Raw genomic sequence first — 24,376 nt, 5'->3', positions numbered from 1 at the left:
CGGGGCGGGATGCGGTCGCGGCAGGCGATGGGGCGGCCCGCAGCCACATCGGCAGCTTCGGCGAGGTCCGCCCAGAACTCGCATGGAGAAACAGCCGGAGGAGACGGCGGGGATTCGGGCGAGGGGGGCGCTGGCAAGCCGGCCACGGGCGAGGCCAGGGGCGAGGGCGGCAGCGGCGGCGCCGCCGAGGCGACCAGGACGTCGCCAGAGCCAGCGCACGCGAGAGCCATCTTTCCTTCCTTTTTCAGACCATAGCACTAGTTCGGACGACACATTTTGAAATCACTGTCGGTCGATTGCCTCCTTGGGATGGGCGCCACTGTTGTAGAAATGAATTGTGACGTCTGAATACCAGACCAATGCGGATAGCATAGTAGTGTGTGCATGTCCGACAGCATAGAATAAAGTGAGCCTGGTACACCAAAGTACAAAAATGGTGGTTGTGGAATTAACTCGGCTGCGGGCCGCTTTATCTTTCCCCACTAGTCCAGCTAGTTCTGCGAGTTTGTACCCAGTTCCATAAACCGCGGCCACTTCTGATTTCTGAAATATCATGACTGGAAGCAGAAATGCATGACACGTACCCATTTGTGCTCGTGCTTGTAGAAGTGCTTGCCTGGATTGGTGCTTGTGCGGGATACTCACCACTGAGCCATTGTTGCAGAATGGGTAAACCATGAGTCGCAGAGGTGGCTGCTCCTCTAGTGCAACCAGCGGAGGGCTTGACATGGGAGCGCTCGAGCTGGACATGGCAATTAGAACCATGTAAGAATGGGATAGATTGACATGGCAATTAGAACCATGTAAGAATGGGATAGATTGTAGTTGAGAAAGATATGAGCTGAGAATCAAAAGACTTTGGAAAAAAAAATGGTGTGCTGTAGAAGATGGACACTTTTATGAACAGGCTGTACGAGGAAGACGACCGTTGGCTGTTCATAAAAGTTTTCAAAAAGAAATGATGAGCTTGCGCATTTAATTATAACGGGTTGTTGGGAAGTGGTGGTTGACACCGGGTCCATCTCATTTGGACAGGAACTACATGCGTCTGGGACATAACGCGTGCATTGTGTTGCACCAGACCCGCACACAAGGGCGTGCGAGCTGTGCGATCGCACAGGACACCCCAAATCGTAGGGCCCCTGATCCCAGGAAAAAACTATGAAATATCCAGTTCATGCGCTCGTTGGACTGCTTTTTCTGCTGGCTCGCTCGGTTTTATCGGAAGAAACCCGCAGACGGATGCGCAAGTAGCGGAACGCACGTTACAGAGAGGCCTCTCATAGTCTCATTCCACTAATACCCAGCCAACACGCCCCATTCGGCCCTGTTTGTAAATGATTAGGTAGAAAAAAAAAAGGCAGGTTACTTAGGCCTTCTTGCTACAGCCGAGCGTGTTTATGTGTCATGTCCATGGATCTAAAAAAAGGTGTCATGTCCATGACTTCTCAGGCGATCTTTCTCTCTGAAAAAAACAACTTCATGATCGAGAATAGGGAGGCACCGCCTAGTTGCTTCTACAAGGGGACACCGCGATAGATGCGGTCGCCCGCAGCGAGTCCGCTGTGCGTCCGGTCGTCGCCGCCTGTTTTTCTACTGCATCAGCTACGAACCAGAATATATTTCCAAGCCAAGTCGTAAGCCATAAGTCTTGAACCGAAATAGTGTGTTGGTGTAGGTGTTGAGTTGGGCAGAGCGAGTAGTGTGTCGATGTTGTCATGGTGGATGGGGATGCTAACCTCTTGGTGTAGCATTGTGCCAAAAGACGTTGTACCGGTCATCTTGGCCTCTTCTTCTATGAATATATGATACGCATGCTCGTGCGTATTCAAGAAAAAAGTCTCGAACCGAAATAGATGAACGAAAAACCAGTTAGGTTATGCTTCTACGAGGGGACACCGCCGATAGATGCGGTCGCCCGCAGCGAGTCCGCTGTGCGTCCGGTCGTCGCCGCCTGTTTTTCTACTGCAGCAGCTACGAACCAGAATATATTTCCAAGGCAAGTCGTAAGCCATAAGTCTTGAACCGAAATAGATGAACAAAAAACCAGTTAGGTTATGGTTATTTTGATGATTTTCTGATACAATTGTTCTCTGTCTGGTTATTTTGACGATTTCCTACCATATTGATGCAATCTTTACTAGTACAACAATCGATTAGGCATGTACTCAATGTTAATCAAAACTAATAGGATAATCAAACTACTAGATTTTTCTTTTGTGAAAATAGACTCAATGGATTTAATGTTTTATCTAAAGAAATAGTAGACGAATGATACTTTTCAGTAGAACACGCGTTCAGTTTACTGTTTTAGTACAATTCGTAAAAGAAAAGTTTATTGTTTCAGTACTACTATGTTACCCTTTAGCATTACTACATGAAATATTTCCAAATGTTGTAGTATGAAATAACACATATTCAAAGCTATATAATTAATTAGCAATATATCTAATTATATTACTTATACATTTTTTTGCAAATATATGGGCCTCATTTTTCATTTCGCACAGGGGCCCCGAATTTCTAGAGACGGCCTTGTGTTGCACAGTGGGAAAGTTAATACGATTCTGAAAAGCTGAGAATACAATGTTGCTATTATAGTGGGTTCAGATCCCAATGCGACTGGATGCGCAGGATTCCAAAGCGCGTTGTCGCCGTGTGCTCCTATCCAATTTCGGACCTTGTAGTCCTTAGAATAACGATTTATGACGTACGATTCTAGGATTTCAATCCTATCTATACCAAAATGATCCTATCAACCATGCTTGGTGGTGTGTACAATTAACCTTCATTTTACCCTGCCTTGGACTAACTAATGAAGCTAGTCATATTCCACTTGCTGTACTTGTACCTGCCAATATCCTGTTAACCTTCACATTACACTTGCTGCATGTACTTGTACCTGCTAATATCTAACACGACATGCAGTGAAATTTTGTTCTTTTTATCTCATGCCCTGTCATTAGGGCATGTACAATGGTGCTATCTTAGAAGTGCCATGTAGGATAAATGATGAGATGGAGGAGAGATAACTCATAAGAGAAGGCTTGTCTTCTCTTATTTAAGATAAGACAAGAGATGATCTCTTAGCACAATATGTCTCACCATATTTTTAGGAATTGCTAGTTATTGAAGATAAGACTAAGAGATGACCCATTGTAGACATTTTTCTTTGTCATCTTTAAATTACATGCAAAACTTAAGATAAGACTATCTTATCAACCATTGTATATGCCCTCAGTTTCTTTGATGGTGAAAGGGAAATCAAAGGATCTCATAGCAGTATATTATCTTGACCAAAATGGGAAAGCATATCATATAAAATCCATCCATTATATGGTAGTAGTACATATGAGTAACATACAGCTATATATGAGGTAGATATAAAAGGAGTTTGGGCGGTTGGCTTGGAGGTTTATAAATACCAGGACAGCCATACACTGCTGTATATAGGCAGAACTTTGGGCTATCACCTTTTTTTTGAAGTACATAAGTAAGCAAATAGTAAAGCACCAGTTCGACGATTATTTTTAGTACGTACACAGGAGCAGGATTGTAGGATCGATCAGTTGTTCTTAACAACCCGTGCTGCCCTCTCCATGAGGACCACTGGTTTTGGTCCGGCGCAGTTGGCCTTCTCATTCTCCTTCTCTGGGATGTGGAAAGCTGATGCAGGGAAGATCTTAGAAAAGCCGGCAATGCTCTTGCAGATAAGCTTACCGGTCGCTGGTTCGTCGAGGGAGATCTCCTCCACAGGGAGCCACACCATGAGCTCCCTGGTCTTTATCCCTTTGACCTTCCTGATCCTGCCCTTCTCTGCGAAGGCAGTGATCTCAGTGCCATAAGACACCACCCTTCCCAGGCTCTGGAAGACGTGGTCTATCCTCTTCTTTTGTTTGAGCCACACATACCCAGTCTCCTCGACATAGCCGCACTCCACGATGTCCTTCAGGGGAAGCAGGCCGTTGGGGAGGCCTGCTTCCTTGAGCAGGAGCCTGGTGCACTGCTTGCAAATCTCATCGTCGTAGTACACCTCGGCCTTGGCCTTGAGCTCGTCATCAACAAGAACCATTGTCTGACTCGAGGGTGAATGATGTATCTTTTTGAGGCTTAGATGTGTATGGTTTTGTGCTTCGTAGTGGAAATGGCCACCTTTATGTAGGACATGTCTTGTGCAATTGTGCCTTATCTTGCATGAATTTTTCCTTCTTGCCACTATCATTCAATGCATTGCAGTGTACCATGCTCATGAAAGCCGCAGGGGTCCTCTTCTTCTTCTTCTTTTCGAAAAGGAGGCTAGTAGGGGTCCTCTTCTGGCGGTGAACTATTGCAAGGATGCAAAATATCATCTATTCTTGTATCATACAGAAACATGACACTCAGAATGGATGTTTGTAGTATTAAGTTGATCCAACGGTTATCATGCGTTAGTTTCCATTTTCCTTGTAGTTTAATTTGGGAACAATAGTCTTATCCAGTGCTAGCATTTAGTCTTCCTATTGCTAAGGACAATAGTCTTGATCAAATTCCCAAGCTTGATCTGAGTAATATCCAATACCGTTTTGGACAGGGATCAGGTGACTTGCCTTCAGGCAGTCACGCTGTAACATGCGGACACACATCCAGCGTCCATTACACATTCAACGGCCATTAGCAATCAATGTGAAAAAAGCTCCAGATCTAGCACACGCACACATGGAGACGCCCACACTTGTAGCAAGTAGATTTTTAGAAGTACTAGTAATTAAGAGCAGATTTTAGTAGGACCGTTCACAAAAAATATATCTGATAGAAACAACTGGACTGATTATGCATGAACATTAAAAAAATTAAAACTGAACAATTTTTTTTTTTGAAATTCTATAACCAGATCAAGAACCAAAGTCCGGCCACTAAGCAGTATTTTAGACATTTTGTACATCTGATCTGGTGTATGAGTAAGGGTAACTCTAACCGACCGATCCAAACGAAGACATCAAAGTTTGGCTTTGTCCGTCCGTCTATCGGTACACCCAACGCGCCGGGATGCATTTCAGATTGTGGACATTTTTTGAATTAAAAATATATATACATTGCCACCCAAAGTCCCTTTATTACATTGATTAAAATAAAAAAAATCATAATAAAACCTATATCTAGTGGCCATCACCAGGCGTGTGTCGCTATTCCGGGCGTACGCTGCCATGCTACTCTAGTCGTGTGTTGCTCTGCAACTCCTGGCGCCCATGTCGGGAATGCCGCACCTCGTCCTGGCGCCGGTGTCGGGAACACCACACGAGAGCAGCCCCCGGCTGCTTTGTACCGGGAATGTATCTGGTGCACCGGGGCAATTGATGCTACCAGCGCACCGGTCCCCCGTTCCACATTCTAAAATGTTTAAAAAAATTGTAAAAAAATTGATGCATTGACACAATATCAATGTATGTTTCCATAAAAAAATTAATCAAAATTTGAAACATTGCTCGAGATAAAAAATGACAAATTGCCTCGGTGCACCAAATACATTTCCGCTTTGTGCCGGCGTGCACAACTAATGCTGCTCCTTCCCCAGCGGCGTGGCCGAGGCATCCGATCCCACCCGACGGGGAGCTGCTACATCGGTGGCGTCTCGGAGTAGTAGCTGGCTAGCAAGTAGCTGCGGGGGGAGTCGCTGCACCGGCGACGTGGCCGGGGCGATACCGTGGCTGCTACTGGTGAGGTGTGCCGCGTGGTGAGAAAGAAAAAATAAATAAAAAGATGGATGGGTGGATGGCAGCTGGGCCAGGCGGGACATCAGCTGACGGAGGTGGACAAAGAAAACGCAGGAACGTTTGCTTTGTGTCCGTCTCCAACCCAAATCTGAGTCAAATTTGGGACGAAAATTTGTCCGAACACCTGACACTGTGTTTTGCATTGGTCTATCCATCTTTTCCGCGCGGACACACAGACGGATTGCCTCGCTGTGTTGGAGTTGCTCTTAATGCATAGCTGCTGTTTTTTTAGAGAAATGCATAGCTGCTGTTGGATGTACATGAAAACTACAAGTGTGGGCGTCTCCGTGTGTGCGTGTGCTAGATCTGGAGCTTTTTTTCACTTTGATTGTTGATGGCCGTTGGATGTGTGCCCGCATGTTACAGCGTGAAGGCAGTCACCTGATCCCCGTCCTACAGTTTTATCCTGGCACTTGGGACCTCCTTGCTGCTCTAACTGTGAGCTGCCACCCTCCACTACCCAACACCTGACACTGACAGATTCGCCTTACTCAGCACATGGAGGACATTCAATGTTGTAACATGCATGTAGTAAGACGGAGGCGTGACCTTCAATGAGTTCATGGGTAATCTGATGAGTCTGAGGACAGGGGGCATTTAGTTTCCTAACCTAACATTGCGGCAGAGAGACAATCTTGAGCAGTCCCGAGTTGACTTGGTCTCACGGTGGAGCTTGAGACTGCTCATAGTTGGGAGTAACATAGAGTAGTAACTTGCCGATGTTACTAGTCTATATTATTATTTTCATAGTGGGTAGTAACATATAAGTGATATCATGAAAGAGTTCATTTATTAGGCTATAGACTCATTATGCATTGAAATGTGTGATGTTACAGTAATTAGCTAAGTTACCACAAACCCCTCTCTCCTCATTAATTAGCTGCCACATAAGCAATTTTGTATTGAAATGTGTGATGTTATTAGTTAATTTACTCCCATTGTGACTAGTCTGAGGGCATTATCTTTTGCTAGTACACCACCACTATGTTAGATAACCTAGTAGTACAATGTAACTGTTTGTCACTCCAAATGACTGGCCGTCTCTTTTTAGCTCTGGAATCTTTATGTCCATTGGTCATTTATAGTATGAAGATACCTTGAGATTCTCTCTTTAGATAATGGAAGAATCACCCTCCCAGCAACTACATCATGTGATGCTGACAGCCAAATTTTGTTGGAGATATCGTGAGGTATATGGTTTAAGGCCCATGAGTACTTCTTTTTTCAGATATAGTAATACGTAGTACATGGTTTCTAGAAGTATTATTAGCATTGGTAGAATCGGTGCCCCCAGTCCAGAACTAGTAGGCAGGACATTATTGTCGCCATGGTCCTGCATTTGCCTTGTTTCTTCCCTGAGCAATACGGTGTTTAAGGCCCTACGTTGGCCCATTAATCTCGAGGTTATGGGCGCAGACAGTTACATGAGCAGCCACGATGTTCCAGCAGCCGGCAATTTTTCTGTTGGATGGTGCCCATGCACACAGATCTGTGTTTAGGAGAGATGCATATGAAAAGAAAAGAAAAAAGGTGGCGGCATGCATGTGCTTACTTATTTGCCTCCATGCATGGTCCCTAAGGAAATGAAATATTTGCCTTCATGGCGCCCGCTAGCCGGGCTCCGGCTCTCATTATGTAACTGCACAAGTAGGTAGTGCAGTAGTACTGCTCTACAGTATTGTTCTTGTTTCCTGCCAGGGTTTCACTGGTGATTGGTAAAAGATAATGGCGGGCTTCATATAACAAGGCGCAGTATGTATGTATGTATGTCTCCTGTAATTATTTCAGTTACTTGCACCACATGGAATGATCATACCTAGGAGAGGATGAGCAAAGTTGGAGATATTTGGATAGAATAGGCATTGAAACTGCATTTTACCTTAACAACTTAACTTATGGTTGCGGAAGTTAAAACTAGCTAAGAGCAGAGCTTTGCTACACGCACGGAGAGATTTCACGGACGTTTACAGGGTGAGCTGATGTGGAAAGGTGTGATTGGGAAGAAGAGGTGAAGCGGGCCCCACCCCCCATGAAAATTGGGGGGGAGGGGGGAGGAGATTAACAGTAAGATGGAAGGAGTCCGTTGTAGCCCCGTAAAGATCCGTGCGTGTAGTATTTTCGCTAAGAGCATCTCCAACGGATCCTTATTTCCCCATAAATGCCCTGCCGGACAAAAACCAACCATCTGGGAGGATAGCCGAGCTCCCTGTCGGAGCTGACCTGCTGCGGATCCACTAGCCGGGCGCCTTCTCCACCACTCCGGATCATATCCAGCAGTGGCAATGGAAGTGCATGTGTTAAAATCTACGTTGTACGCTTTTGTGTATAGATTTAAGGGGGATGCAGATTGTTGACACACGAACACGTCACGTGTACCCTCGACGCCGGGGGTGATGCACCGCAGCTCACGTTGAAGAAGACCCGACCGACAGCGTGATACGCAAGACAGTCAACAGGCGCTTTTGAAGACCCAAAACCCCACACGCCCGGGAGGGACCCCGTCAGAGAGTGCAGCGGCTATGGGCTGCCCTAGGTCGATTCGCTCGCCCCTAGAGCCTCGTGGATCGCTGCCCTCCAACGCGAAGAATGAACGAATAACGAGAAAGAAAGATACAAGGGTAGGTGATAAAGATAGATGAACACAAAAGTGTAATAGATTGATTGGTTCGATTGGTGTTGTTGAATCGGCCATCACCCCCAACATATATAAGAGGCGGCTGGACTTCCCGTACAAGCAAAGGATTCATCTAGGCTTTCCTTACAAAAAATTACATCAATTCACGTCCTAGAGTCCTAGTTCTATTCCAACTCGGGTTCAGTCTGAATCTGGCCCAACTTCTGTCTTCCTCCTTGCGCGGGACGCCGAGCTTGCATATGACCTCTGATCAAGACGGCCCAAATATGAAAATTGTGCGCCTCGACGAGACGAACAATCCTTATGTTTAACACTTTTCCAAATAAGACCATCTTGAATATTCTATGAAGCCATCTTTAATATCCAGTCGGACTCGGTCATGTAACGGACTGGATTGTCCGAGTCTCGTAATGAACTTACAGGCCGTATACTATCTCATATGATAATGACTCCAAAACCAAAGTTCACCGTTTTAACGATGCGCACAACTTCCGTGTTGATCACTTTTCCATCCGAGGTCATCTGGATTACCTTTCGGGCACATCTTTAGTTTCACTCGGATCCGAGCCCATCCACTCGGGTATTAGAGTTTTTCGTCCGACTGGACCTTTTCACTCGGATGTTAGAGTCTTTCACTCGGAAGACAATCTTTCACTCGGAGGACTATAATTTCACTCGGAAGACAATCTTTCACTCGGATGACTATATTTCGCTTGGAAGGCAATATCTTACTCGAACGTCAAGTTTTCATTCCGATGGTAATCTTTTCACTCGGAATAACTTCACTCGGATGATAATTTCACTTGGATTACTATATTTTCACTCGGAAGCCAATCTTTTACTCGATCGATAAGTTTTTCACTCGACCTTTTACTCGAGCGGTAGGTTTTCACTCGGATGGTAAACTTTTCACTCGGATTTCCCGACTGAAAACACAGTCTGATCTTGATTTGTCTCTCCAGGTTGCATACGACCTCGGATTGAGACAAATTTTATATGAAAAACGATCGGCTCGACGAGATAAAACTTGTGCGTGTTGAAGGTTTTTCTATTCAAGGCCGTCTTGATGGCCGAATTACTCGCGCAACCTATCAGACAAGTGTCTGGCACCTCGCGCCATATTTCCGTTGAGGTTCGGTCTGCAGTGTATTGCCTCTAACTTTTGCATATGAACTCGGATTGAGATGATTTATATATCAAAATCGATTGACTCGACGAGGCGAAGACAATTCCTTAAGAGTGCTCCTTCATCCGAGGTCATCTTGAAGACGTGATTGGCCAAAAACCACTCGGAACATTGAATTATGCCACTCGGAGTATAGTTTCGGTCCGTAAGATAAAGTCGAATGAATATAACCGAAACATCAAAGTGGTTCCACTCGGCGACGTGAATATTTTCATACTGAAAACCCGTTCACTCAAGACCATCTTCATTGCAATCTGTATCTTGCCAAAATCAGGTGTCAACACATGCCCCCCTGTTTTCTGGCAGAGCTTGCGTGCTAGAAAATACTTTGCCTCGGGTATTGTTTAAGCACGATGTCAACACTCCATCAGTTGTGTATGCTGAGGACGATAATTGCTATCGGCCATATGCTCGGGCTTGTTGCTGCTTGAGTAGAATTTCTTCGGATGATAGTCGTCTGAGAACAACCATTGGATGTCACAAAGGCCTCCACACAAATTTCTCATGTCAATTCTAACCTTACTTTGTCCAGGTACTCCTTGGAGATATTAGAATTGCTGGATGATACATCGTCAAGCCGTCTTGCCGAGCAATTATAACCATGCACCTCAAAGGAATACTGACAACTGTTCGGTGACTCAACTCATTGTTGACCAAAGTACACCATCAAGCCCCCGCCGAACATCGTCTATCTCCTAACATGGATCCTGCAGATAACTATCATCATGAGTCAGAGCTTTTATGCACTAAACCCTTGATCAGTGGCCGAATAAATAATTAAGTCGGCCTCGCTGGTATTGGCAAACACCAAGCATCGGCTATAGGAGTACAAGATAAACATGAGGAACACCATTAATTAGATGCCCTATTTTGCCAGTACAATGAACTCTCAGGGCGATATGAAAATATAGACCATGCATTCTCATCTCAAAGGAGCTTGAAAATCCGTCCACCAAAGTGTGAATAGCCGAAATAAATCAGATATTTCAGCTGGGGATATATTGTTGGGCACAAACTCTGATGTGACGGTTGCAGAACATGGATGATGCGCCGTTTGGAGTCTCGTATAGTGACATGAAAATCGTTGTTTTCGCCTACCGGCTTCACGCTTGTCCTCCCTTACTCCTGCTGGCTTCACAACAGGAGTTGGCACATCATTCTCGCCTTGACGGCTTCCCTTGGGGACCCATGCCATATTCCTCTTCTCCAACTCTTTGGCCTTGAGCCGCTTCTGCTTTCTTTCTTGCCAATGTGATAAGCCAAGTGAGCATCCCGGCTGTGATTTTGTTTTGTGCACTAGAAACTCTTTCCTGACCTTTGGCACTTCCGGCTTGGCATGTCCAGACTCGATGATTGGGTCCTTGAAAGTTACCCGCTTCACTTCCTTTCCATTAGTAGCCAACGTCGACCCGGCTGGCTTTTTGTCGTCCGGAGTCGGATCTGAAACAACACACTTGCGGCCATCCTTTTTTACTCGGTACACTTGCTTGACCACGTCCATATTCTTTGCTGACCCCCAGACCGATTCTTTTTGGTTGAGTCGGTCTTTCACATGTGGTTGTTGAACAAATGATGATCCTCTCGGAGCTGCATAATTTTGGTGATGTGGTTTAGAATATGATGGACTGTGTGCCCTTGATTTGTACTTGTTCCATGATTGATCTGAATAATAGACAGCATGGGGAGGTATCCATGACATCGGCATTGGTGGCCCAAAAGGAGGATATGGAGTCTGTTTGCTCAACTTCTTCCTTCGCCAATCCCAGTCCTCAAATTTATGTCTTAGGGGTGACTTCGATGCTATTGTTTCACTCGGCCGATAAGCACTCTTTGCCTCACTTATCTTCTGATATTTTTCTAATAACTGTGCGAAAGTGACTTTCGGCCTTTTACCTTTGTGCTTATCATTGCCTTTGCTTTCTTTAACTGTGCGTGCATCGGTCTTTGAATTTTCTTGTTGCCCCCCAGTGCTAGATGTCGCCATTGTAGCTTTGATGGAATTCCCATCTTCAAGATTGTTGTTGATGAACTTTTTAACCATATCCTTGCTCGAAGACTTAACCCCGTCATCATTGGTGTGTACCTGTTGACCTTTAGGTGATTCGGCTTGAGATAGCCGAGTCAACATTTGATTGCCATCAAAACCAATCTGATCCGATTGTTCATATGATCGTGCCTCAACAAACTTCAATCGTCTCGATTGTGCGGCTTGATGAATCACGTTGTTGTCTTTGATATTCTCTTCAAACAAACATTGAATTTGTTCTTGTCCTGATGGCTCGACATCATGATCAATTATAATAGGATTAGTCGACGATGCACCAACGATGTGATCAACTATGCCCGGACTGAAGGTACACTGCTCGTCCATTAACTGATATTGTGATACTAGCTCTGAAACAAAACAACCGAGCAGTGCTGGCTTAGCGTCATCCGACTCGGCTATGCATTGATTTTCATCCTCTTTTCCTGATGCTTTTGAATCGGCTTCGAAGGACTTTGGACCTGGCTTTACGTTTCTACAACCAAAATAATTACAGAATATACGTCTCGTCCGAGACCAAATGTTAGCCAGGCATGAAACAAACAAAGTTGTCCATATGAATACAAAGTTCAGTTGGCATGACAAGAACAACTTTGGTGTTGATAAGTTGTCACTATTAGCCTCTATGAATGATACCATGTGTTGACTATCATGATTAGTGACAAAATCATTCCTAACAAATAAATTACTCATTTCAATTGGTCTTTCAAAATTAATTAGAATCTTACTAACAGGTGCATCAACAATATGATTTTGACCGAATCGAAAATTGAGTAAACTATCTGCTAGGTGTACCTTTGTGAAGACGTTGGAAGGAGAAGATGGTTGCACCACTGGAACAATACATTGCTCCACTTCTGAATAATTCTTCAACTCCTCTTCCTCTTTTTCTGGATCTGGTGCCTCATCACTCGGATTGCCCGAGTATATTTCACTCGAATTGCCTGAGTATATTTCAGTCGGATTGCCCGAGTGGATTTCACTCGGACGCTCTTTGTCAGTTGGACTTTGCTCGGCCACATTTTCTTGGTCTTGATATTCATCGTTAACTGAACTGTGTTCAGCCATATTACTGTGTTCTTGATGCTCATCAATATCTTTAGCACGAAACTCATAGGGTAGCATGTAAGCTCCCTTACATCCAGAAAAATCGAGCACAGCCAATTTGTTGCGTTTGTCGTTCCTTTGCTCAGCCAAGCTTGCATCTTCTATTTTGGTACACGCGGTAATATTGGCTTGATGCACTCGGCTTTAGCCGGTGATGCACTCGTCTGGAATGATGCACTCGGCTGGCATGATGCAACGCACTGGGCCTTAAACATCCCGGTGCTCAATCCGGTTTCAACCGAATCCATCGTATTAGCCGAGTGAACCCTTTTTTGCTGGTTTGCTTGCAAAGCTTCTTTTTTATCTTGCCTCAAAAGTGTAGAAGGGCCAAAATGGTTGCTACATGGAGGAAGGCACTTGACGTATTCTTGCAAATATCCATCTCCACGCTTCTTCTTGAGTGCTTCGTAGGCGTGTCGATATGCTGCTGGTAATTCCTCAAGGGTAGGTGTAGTAAATTCGTTGACTCTATTCCCTGTGAGCTTTGGCTTGATCTTGTCCACTTGGGCCAGATATTTTTCTTTAGACTCATCCCTACTTGGATTCGCTTGCCCCCCAATACTTTTACGATTTTTGGGCAATGAATTGATGTTGCCGAAATTTTGCGATTGTATAGGGGGTGTATAACATGCTGCAATGATAGGTGAAGACATGTGCACTGTTTTTGAATATTTTCTCACGCCAATTTGATCAATCGGCAACACTTCGTCTTCTTTCAAAACCCTAGCTCTTATTGCCTCATAATCAGGAACCAATCCCTTTTCGTGCTGCTCAAGGCAAATAGCACTAATCTTCTTATTTTGGGCTAAACTTTTTAATGCAGCCAGAGCCACCTCATCTCCTACAATATTAGGCACATATGCTCCTGCAGAATCTCCATTCACTCGGCCAAGGTGATCCGAGTCATGAATATTTTTAGTTTCATATGCCACTGAACAATTAATATCACGAGGTGTAGTATATGATGTTTGAGGATAACCGGCCAAATAGCTAATGGAAGCATGGCCGATTCCCCCATCCATTGGCATGTTTGGGGATGAACCCGCATATTGCAAGTCGGCTGCCGATGGATAAAACTGCGAGACGCCCTCCTGTACATGAGGTGTCATATATTGATCACTCGAACAAACCGTGTTGTTCACCGGCATATTGAAAGATGTTGCCGATGCACGAAAGTTCATATTCATAAGTTGGATGTCGTGATTCTGTAAATTCCAAGTTTCTCCAATGGAATAACTAGTCGGCCTTTGCTCGTTAGGGCTAGCCGACATGACTTGTCCATTAAAAGATCTAGCAACATCAACACAATGGCTATTTGCATCTACGTAAGGAGATTGATGATACATGTTACCGTTGTAGATTGCAGCCGCTTGATGACGCCCTCCTCGTAGCAAGAACAGGATAGAGACTATTCAAAGCTTTGTCCCCAGTGGAGTCACCAAAAAGTGTGTTGACACACGAACACGTCATGTGTACCCTCGACGCCGGGGGTGATGCACCGCAGCTCACGTCGAAGGAGACCCGACCGACAGCGCGATACGCAAGACAGTCAGCGGGCGCTTTTGAAGACCCGAAACCCCACACGCCCGGGAGGGACCCCGTCAGGGAGTGCGGCAGCTATGGGCTGCCCTAAGTCGATTCGCTCGCCCCTAGAGCCTCGTGGATCGCTGTCCTCCAACGCGAAAAACGAACGAATAACTAAAAAGAAAGATACAAGGGTAGGGGATAAAGATAGATGAACACAAAAGTGTAATAGATTGATTGGTTCGATTGGTGTTATTGAATCGGCCATCACCCCCAACATATATAAGAGGCGGCTGGACTTCCCGTACAAGCAAAGGATTCATCTAGGCTTTCCTTACAAAAAATTACATCAATTCATGTCCTAGAGTTTCTATTCCAACTCGGATTCAGTCTGAATCTGGCCCAACTTCTGTCTTCCTCCTTGCGCGGGCCGCCGAGCTTGCATATGACCTCCGATCAAGACGGCCCAAATATGAAACTTGTGCGCCTCGATGAGATGAACAATTCTTATGTTGAACACTTTTCCAAATAAGACCATCTTGAATATTCTACGAAGCCATCTTTAATATCCAGTCGGACTCGGTCATGTAACGGACTGGATTGTCCGAGTCTCGTAGTGAACTTACAGGCCGTATACTATCTCATATGATAATGACTCCAAAACCAAAGTTCACCGTTTTGATGATGCGCACAACTTCCGTGTTGATCACTTTTCCATCCGAGGTCATCTGGATTACCTTTCGGGCACATCTTCATTTTCACTTGGATCCGAGCTCATCCACTCAGATATTAGAGTTTTTCGTCCGACTGGACCTTTTCACTCGGATGTTAGAGTCTTTCACTTGGAAAACAATCTTTCACTCGGATGACTATAATTTCACTCGGAAGACAATCTTCCACTCGGATGACTATATTTCGCTCAGAAGGCAATATCTTACTCGAACGTCAAGTTTTCATTCCGATGGTAATCTTTTCACTCGGATGATAATTTCACTCGGATTACTATATTTTCACTCGGAAGCCAATCTTTTACTTGATCGATAAGTTTTTCACTCGACCTTTTACTCGAGCGGTAGGTTTTCACTCGGATGGTAAACTTTTCACTCAGATTTCCCGACTGAAAACACAGTCTGATCTTGATTTGCCTCTCCAGGTTGCATACGACCTCGGATTGAGACAAATTTTATATGAAAAACGATCGGCTAGACGAGACAAAACTTTTTCGTGTTGAAGGTTTTTCTATTCAAGGCCGTCTTGATGACCGCATTACTCGCGCAACCTATCAGACAAGTGTCTGGCACCTCACGCCATATTTCCGTTGAGGTTCGGTCTGCAGTGTATTGCCTCTAACTTTTGCATATGAACTCGGATTGAGATGATTTATATAATAAAATTGATTGCCTCGACGAGACGAAGACAATTCCTTAAGAGTGCTCCTTCATCTGAGATCATCTTGAAGACGTGATTGGCCAAAAACCACTCGGAACATTGAATTATGCCACTCGGAGTATAGTTTCGGTCCGTAAGATAAAGTCGAATGAATATAACCGAAACATCAAAGTGGTTCCACTCGGCGACGTGAATATTTTCATGCTGAAAACCCGTTCATTCAAGACCATTTTCATTGCAATCTGTATCTTACCAAAATTAGGTGTCAACACAGATGTGGATTTAAGGGGGCTGCGGACATGAACAAATGAGGTTTACATTATGTTGCATGTTTTTGTATGGATTTAAGGAGGCCGCGGACACGAACAAATGAGGTTTACATTAAGAAGATCGAGACGACGTGCACATCGCTGCCAACTGAGCTCTTCCACGAGATCTTTCACCGCCGGCGCCTGCAAGCCGTGACGTCGCACCGTCATGGTGCCCCCGGCTCCGAGCTAGGCGAGCAGCGCCCAGTGGATGTTTGACTAGCCAATCTTTACGTTCAATGTTAAGCCAGTCCAATTGGATCAGACAAAGTTTAGATCCAAAACCTTTTGGATGATATAGATGGTCCCAGATTTTCTCATTGTTCGGTGTGCATGCACACATAGTGATCGACTTCACAATTAGACCTCTTACAATGCAAGCATCATAAGCCATCTAAGTAAAAAGATGTTGGATTTTAAGGATGTGAAATAAGATTCTAGTATGATATACTCCCTCCGTCCGAAATTACTTGTCGTGGAAATGAATAAAAATGGATGTATCTAGAATTAATATAAGTCTAGATACATCTATTTCTAAGACAAGTAATTCCGAACGGAGAAAGTAATATAATACAACATCATAGCATGTTGAACAAAAATAAACTGATATAAGAAATACTCTCTCCGTCCAAAATTAACTGTGAATGAAATGAGTGAATCTAGATGGAGATACTCCCTTCGTCCAAAAATACTTGTTATCAAAATGAATAAAAAAGGATGTATCTAGAACTAAGGGATGTATTTAGGAATAAAAGAAGATGTATCTAGACGTATTTTAGTTCTAGATACATCTTTTTTTATCCATTTTGATAACAAGTATTTTCAGACGAAAGAAGTACTCCTAGTAGATAACAACCACAACTTATCGGGATTCTACAAATGATATGATACTATGAACTGGGGAGGTAATATCATGGGCACGTAATGATACTATATGATAGTGACTGTGAGAGGTCCTGCTCTTCCGTAGTAATGTAATAACAGGATCTTATTTACCATGCCAAGTTGTTCAAGATGACTCTTTTGAGCCATTTGCAGGGTAAAGCTAAAGGTAAAGTTACTTGCTAATAATCTTTCAAGGGCGCTAAACGAAGAGAATGGCATACCCTGGCACCTCTAACGCCAGTCAAGATTAAGGGACAAGACCAATAGATCATCTTTAGGCAATCTATCTTCCAATATTAATAACTGGCGGTTCTGCATAAATCCAGGGCTACAAGAAAGCTCGACTAGAAGGGAAAACGTTGCTGTAAATCGAACAAACTACACAAAGCACTATTGTCATTGGAAAAGAGAGATAATTTATGCTGCCGCGTCATAGTCCTCATCAGCAAACTTGTTCTCGGGGTAGAAGACCGCAACAACTGGGTTTCCACCGAATTTCCTTCCATGCATCGCCGTCTTTGCTTTGGTGGAACCATCAACATCTGCATACTCTAAGAACACCTGCAATGGGATGCTCATGCATCAGAAAGCTTTTCTCCAACAGAATTATTCTGCGGAATTTGAACCTCACTAAACAGTGCCCACCTTGCCAACTCCAGAAACTGGCTCTCCACTCGGATGAGGGCGCGGGATGACAACTTTCACCAAGTTACCTGACGGATGCATGCGTCAAACAAAGTATTAGGAAAGCAGCTAACAGAAAAGCAGAAGTATAGATCAAGGCAGAATGACAGGGAGCCCGACATGGCAGGCTACTGAAAACATACGCATAACAAAAAGAAACCTCGAGAGCAGGTGAGAAGTTGACGGAACTTACCATATTTCCCAGCTTCCAACCTCATGTCCTCCATAATGTCCTCATATTCTTCATCATCCTTTAATTCATCAGCAGTAACTACCTGGGTCAGGCATACAACCTTTGTAGGGAGCGCTCCAACTTGATACACAAGTTTCTATACAAAAACCAATTTTGAGTCAGAATCCAAGAACAATTGCAGACATACTATGTACTCCCTCCGTCCCAAAATTCTTGTCTTAGATTTGTCTCAATACGGATGTATTAAGTACTTAATACATCCGTATTGAAACAAATCTAAGACAAGAATTTTGGGACGGAGGGAGTAATTTAGTACAAGAGGATAATTAGTTGGCCACAGGAAAACAATTAAATAATTGGGCTATACCTGTAACTGCACCTGCTGCTGTGCCTGCAACAGGATATTTTCCTGCTCTGGTCTAGGTTGGGCTGAGCCCTGGTTTGCTCGTCTGACCGTAAGAGTTTTGTCTCCCATCTTGATACCATTTAGAGCAGCGCAGGCTATGTCAGTGACATTGAGGTCCTGGTAGACACAGAACGCATAGCCCTTTGAGTTACCAGTTTCCCTATCTTTCACAAGATCAAATCCTCGAAGAGGCCCAAATGATTCAAGCAGCTCCCGAACTTGAGCCTCTGTGAAGTAATAGGGGAGACCACCCACAAAAATACGGTCCGGGCCTTCTAACCCTCCGGCTGAACCTGGTGTTAGGCCAACCGCAGCAAGATTCAAATTGGAGCTTGGCTGGCTTGGGCCCAGGGCAGCTGCCAGAGAAGGGTTATAGTCTGTTGGTCTTCTAACCTTCACTGGTGCACCTTCAAATAAAATGCCATCCAGTGCCATTGCATTGCTTGCTTCCTCCACAGACCTCATCTCCACAAAAGCGAATTTCTTGTCATGGTTTATGTACACATTAAGAACAGCATCACCTGGACCAGCAGTGTTTCCTCCAATAGCAGCCATGACTTGATTAAAGTATATTGCAACAGACTGCACAAAAGGAAACCAATGTAACCAAGAATTGCACAATTGTATGCAATCAGCATGCACGCATGCATGCTTGTTTTTTACTGTGGATTTATGGGGGTTTGGGCAATGGGCAGTAAAATAAGTGATTCAAGTATATATATAGACCTGTTCATTAGCAGATGGGGGAAGGCCACCAACATAAACACGCCGAGCATGCCGAGTAGCCTGAGGAAAAATATGCTGGCAAATTGTTTATCAACACCCACAGTAAATTATAAACAAAACAAAAAGGCATACCTGTTGAGTCATGGCTTGTGGCTGCATGACGAGGGGATTGAACTGTTTTAAACAAATAGATTTGATTACAAACCAGAAATGAGTGCATTTATAGAATGAAAATAACAAAAACGTAACTGAGGCAAAAGGTTCATTCGACAGCAAGACCTTAAACCATCAAGAATAATCACCTGTCCAACAGCAAAAGGGAGCATGTTCGGGAACATTCCAGGAATAGAAGAGCCAGGTAACTGACCTGCAATGTACCAATAAATTTCTAGTAGGAAGCATAAACAATTAGCACAAAAGAGTATTCCTCTTGTAAACCTGATTACTTCTCACCATCAGTCTGGATCTCAAATGGATCCAGCTGTGCAGTATTTCATGTCAAAGAACAAACAACAAGTGTGGAAGGATAAATGTAATAGTCATGAAGCTAGCAATCTGTAATACTTGCTAGCTGAAGATGGACAAGACGATATCAAACCGGAGCACTGATTCCTCCTTGTACATTAAAGCTACAGTAGGCTGTGCATCCATCGGCGGCAGTGGGGCAAGTGACCCAAGATTGCCTTCTTACCATACACATACACAAAACAGACAAACAACAAAAGAACAAAAGCAGAAAGTTTTGCTCAGTTTTCAGTTACCAAGTAATAATAAAATGGAAACATACAACTTATTTGCATCAGAAGATACTATCACACATATAAGGCCATCTCGACTGGATGGCTATTTAATAAGAGGTGCTTACGTAGAGAAAGCATCTGTTGACTGGTACTTTCTCCCACCTCTAATACCAGTATCTTCCAAAGCACCTCATATGGTGTTGTCACTAGAATAAACTAATCTGTTTTACCCTCTCGCCTTATTGGTGCAGTTCTAGGTAGATTCCACGAAGCATCTTCAACTCTTTCAAGTGTTTGTATTGTAGTTACAGATGCATGTAAAGGTGCTTGGTGATATGGCATCTCCAAGAATATATCTACAGTGAAAATGCTCTAGACAAAGTATACAGAAGCATCAGGTGCTCAATGATATCCAACAGCACTAAGTTTCAAAATCAGCATTAGAATGGTGATAAGCTAAGAGGCTATGGTAATTGTAGTAATAAAGTACCACATCCGGTTGGTCATAATGCAGTAGTACAATGTGGTGGAAATAAATGACTGGGTAGGTGATCCAGCAATGGCTAGAATTTATTCATTCCAAACATGCAAATGAACAGCATTTACCCTAGTTTCAAGACAAGAACATCTGTTCTGTAATTAAAATAAGTCCCAACTGAAATCAACAAAACTGAAGAATGGGAAGAAGAAAAACTTGGTTGGTGAGAGCATACTTGGGGTTGGAATGGTAGGGAACTGAGGAAGTACGGATTGTGCTGTTGGTCCCAGGTCGAATCCACTGACTCGCTTGCTGCTTCAACACAATCGGTATTAGTAGTACTAATGAGATATTAAAATTAAATGATGGAAGAACTGAAAACTGCATGAGACAACTAATTGTAGTAGTGAGTGCTGAGTGTACATGCACAGTGAAGGGTATATTAGTTGCTATAATGTAATTCTTACTCAATTTTATAATATATAAATAATCTTACAATTCATTTCAAAAAGTTTACTTAGTGCATGTTTTTGTTCCTTTGATTGCTCATGCTCAGACAGGATTGTTCTAGAAGCATAGAGCAAACAGGTCTGCACTGTAGCCATGAACCCATTTATGTGCAAGCATTGCACTGTATTGACAGTACATAAAGATCTATAGACGTGGTGTGGCACAATCCAGTGCAACCGCCGGAGTTAGTCCAACGGCCAAGGCCACTAGGATTTGCCGCTTCTTCGCCATTGGATATTCAAAGGTACTGGCAGACTATATGGTAGTGCAGATATAGATGTAACAGAGAAAAATAATAATCTCTTGATTAAAATACTTAGCTAGAAAACTCAAATGTGCATTGACATGGCTCAAAAGGACAGAACACAAATCAATAATGAATCATACAACATACAGAGAACATAATAAATGATATATGTTTAATAGCAAGTTGACTTGCCATGAGGGGAAAACTAGTGTAAAGTATGTACACAATTCAAATTATGATTCCTGAATGAACTTCATCACGTCCATACCTTTTTGAATGAGATCGAGATCTGTGATCATCCCTGCCCCTTGAACGAGACCGTGAACGAGAGCGATGCCTGCGATGTCCATCTCTCTCGCGGTCCCTTCTCCTGTGTGTTGTTACAAACATACATTAGATATTATCTTTTACACGACATTTAAGAAAAAAGTGTGCATTTTGGAAATCTATCACCATGAATAAGACATGTTAGGTTAACATTTGCACTGGCAATCATATTCAAAGGTCAATAATTCTAACACAAGTCACATGACCATAATAGCCATCATTGCAACAAAACAAATTATTAGGTGCATATGGAACACAAATGCATTAACAGATATACCTTTCAGAATCACGGCTTCTGTGACGATCGTGATCATCAGGACGGTCTCGGTGCTCCCTTTTGTCACGGTGATGCCTTTGGTGACGATCCCGATCCTTGTCCCTGTCCCGATCCTTGTCTAGATCCCTGTCCCGACCCCGATCTCTGTCTCTTCCTCTATCTCTGTCACGGTCCCTATGGCGCTCCTTATCCTTGTCTTTTTCTCTGTCTCGATCCCTGGATTTTGACAATCCCTCTGCACGCGTATGTGTATCACCCTGGAGATGGAATGCTATTAGTTTGAGAGTACCCATATAGAGAATAGAGACAAAAGACAGGCACTATAAGTAGAGCATCTGAATGGGAGAACATAAACAAGACATCCAGAAGATCAATGGCCCGGTGCCAGTGTATCCATGCACACAGAATTTTGGTTAAAGTCTTAATGACCAGGTTGCTTTTGGTTAACGCTGACAATTGGACGGCTGCATCAACCAGCAGGTGTATGCTTTAGTAACTCTATAGATGCACACGTATATCAACAGAGCCGCCCTAGTCACACAAGCAGTTCCAGCTCATATTGTAAGTCTATGGTACATGAAAGCAACTCTATTACTGATGCCCCGAAAATAAAATCGACCAACCCAGAAATCAAAACAAACACACTTGCTTCTACACGCCAAATTCGACATCCCCCGCCAACACTAACCGAACGGCGAATAAACGAACTAATCTACCACAGAAAGCGAGATCAATCAAAACGCGACAGCCCGGTAGTTCGTTCCACCGGCTCCTCCCGCGACACTGCCACATCTAGATCGAACCCGACGGATTTGGGAAACTCCCCCGGGCTGTTGAATTAACGCTACACCAGATCAAACGAGCACAAGATGCGTAAGCTCTTGGAAACTAAAGGTACAAGTACTGCTAAGCACCCATGGATCGAGCGGGACGGAGGGTCGCGCCGCCCCACGAAGCAAGTATGGTGCGGAGATGGGAACCCGTGACAGCAGGGAGATCAGGTGGTTACCTCGGGGCGGACGGCCTCGCTGACGTAGTCGTCGCCGCCGTTGTCGTCGGCCATCTCGCGTCGGGGGGGTCTGGAGGGGGAGGGTTTGGGGATCCGGCGTCCAGGGTCAGGGGGTGGTTTTTTGGGTCTCTGGCCTGGTCACCAATCTTAAAGCAGACCTGCCGGTGCACGCTCCCATCTTCTGTCGGTCCGGTCTGATCTTGCAGCACCTCAACTGAAAGTACGGATGTAAACGGATTAATTTTCGATAAAGAAAATATATATTACAGTTTGACTAATTTAAATCTAGATGTTTTCTAAGAATGTCACATCTAAACTCTCATAAATACACATCAACAAGGAAAAAAAAGGAAAACTGAGACAAAAAAATAGACCACAAACATAGTGAAGATCAGGTTAGATGTGATATAGTTATGTCACATCTAGATGTGTCCTAGACAGACCCTATATATTAATCTGACGGAGATACCAATTGTAAACGGATTAGATGAAATCGGGTGATGCTTTTCCCAATCCTTAACCATATGGTTTTTTGTTGTATTTGAAATGGAGCGGATAATTTGTATGCAGATTGTTTCGGAGCGAAAATGAAGCGGAGTCAGATTGAAAATAGACTTTTGACGTGATTATATTTCATGCTTTCCGCAAGCGCGTCAAGATTCATTAATAAAAAATACCAAAAAGTTAAACTATTGAGCTTAATACTTTATTTGCAGAAATGTCGATTACTCGGCAACCAAGGAAATTTATAAGAGAGTATTGTGCTTTATTCTTGGACTCAAGATATCTCTTGGTCTATCCTACCAATTATGCCACTGAGTATTCAATTAATCATGATCTAATTCATGAAGTCAAGAAACATGTCTTTCAAGCACATCTATGTTTTTTTTATATTTTATGTGGGACTTTTAAAGTTAAAGATGTGTCTCGGGAATTTGTTTTATTGAGACTTCAAGTTCTCTCTGAAAAATAAGGCAAAATAATGGAATAACCGGTTGTCATATGATAACATAACCAATTGAAAATTATGTGCAGAGAGATTTATGGCTAAATTCCTCCCTGGCTCTAAGATTACGAAGCTACGAAGAAATCTTAATTCATTTGTTCAAGAACTAGGAAAGAGTTTGTATATTGCTTGGGAGAGATATTCTAAATTTCTGATATATTTGCCCTGACTACAGTTTTGCTAAATATGTTATACTTCATATGTTTTATCATGGAATTACTTGTTAGAATTAATCCGAGGTACGCGGTCGATCCACCGAGTAATAAGCAATCACAGCACAATGACGACACCGAGATTTGTTAACGAGGTTCAGCGAACTCGCCTACTCCCCGGGGCAATGACTACGGGCGCTCCTCCCCGAGATACTGCAACATTGGCCACCCAGGTGCCAGCACAAGCCGCCGGCACCCCCTTGCGAGCATGTGCTATCTAGTCGTCATGGGTTACAACGTGGGGTGCCTCCTCGTATATAATAGGCCAAGGGTACAACGTGTCCGACTCCGATACAAGTATCCTACCCACACTACAACACCAAGTCCAAGCGTAACCTAACTAGTACAAAATATTCCACACAAACACAACAAACTCCACCTTGGCGAATATTCTCCACCACCTTGAATTTGTTCATGTGTCAAACTTTCATGTACTCCGGACTTATGTTGTCTTCTTCGTAGCTTACTGAGAGCTACTTGACGAGTCTGCCCTAGACCCGCCACCGCTGTGGAACCCCGCTGCTACTCCCGCAACTCCAGTCTCCGTGACTCCACCTGCAATAGTGCTCCCTTGCAATTTGTAAAGATGCGAAGCCGTCCTCGCTCCAATCATCACGCTCACCTCATCTTCCATGATTCTCATGGTCTTCTTATCCCGATCACAACGGAATACCATACCACCATCATGAAGAACACGAAGCGAAATTAGATTCCTCCTTAGCCCTGGCACATG

At 43.7% G+C, this 24,376-nt stretch overlaps 2 protein-coding genes across 4 annotated transcripts; both read right to left on the bottom strand.

The window, feature by feature from the left end:
* Window positions 1-3,314: 3,314 nt before the first annotated feature.
* On the bottom strand, window positions 3,315-4,711 carry LOC125551802. Its single transcript, XM_048715160.1, has one exon. The coding sequence runs from the start codon at window positions 4,220-4,222 to the stop codon at window positions 3,566-3,568; it is 657 nt and encodes a 218-aa protein (XP_048571117.1). The 5' UTR covers window positions 4,223-4,711; the 3' UTR covers window positions 3,315-3,565.
* A 12,390-nt stretch (window positions 4,712-17,101) lies between these two features.
* On the bottom strand, window positions 17,102-22,608 carry LOC125551800 (splicing factor U2af large subunit B). Of its 3 annotated transcripts, none has more exons than XM_048715157.1 (11): window positions 22,426-22,608; window positions 21,417-21,673; window positions 21,081-21,182; window positions 20,291-20,367; window positions 19,140-19,204; window positions 18,970-19,011; window positions 18,838-18,912; window positions 18,073-18,693; window positions 17,706-17,841; window positions 17,474-17,541; window positions 17,102-17,389 (listed from the first exon to the last, which is right to left on the bottom strand). In XM_048715157.1, the coding sequence occupies exons 1-11, from the start codon at window positions 22,477-22,479 to the stop codon at window positions 17,246-17,248; spliced, it is 1,641 nt and encodes a 546-aa protein (XP_048571114.1). In that variant the 5' UTR covers window positions 22,480-22,608; the 3' UTR covers window positions 17,102-17,245. The 3 variants fall into 3 exon arrangements, with proteins under 3 accessions (XP_048571114.1, XP_048571115.1, XP_048571116.1); XM_048715158.1 differs by having other exon boundaries at window positions 18,838-18,897; XM_048715159.1 differs by lacking the exons at window positions 20,291-20,367; window positions 21,081-21,182; window positions 21,417-21,673; window positions 22,426-22,608 and adding an exon at window positions 19,291-19,326 and having other exon boundaries at window positions 18,838-18,897.
* Between the last annotated feature and the right edge of the window lie 1,768 nt (window positions 22,609-24,376).

Source organism: Triticum urartu, chromosome 4, assembly GCF_003073215.2.
Source record: "Triticum urartu cultivar G1812 chromosome 4, Tu2.1, whole genome shotgun sequence".
Lineage (NCBI taxonomy): Eukaryota > Viridiplantae > Streptophyta > Magnoliopsida > Poales > Poaceae > Triticum > Triticum urartu.
The sequence above is the reverse complement of the archived record's forward strand: the minus strand, read 5'-3'. Positions and strand labels throughout refer to the sequence as shown.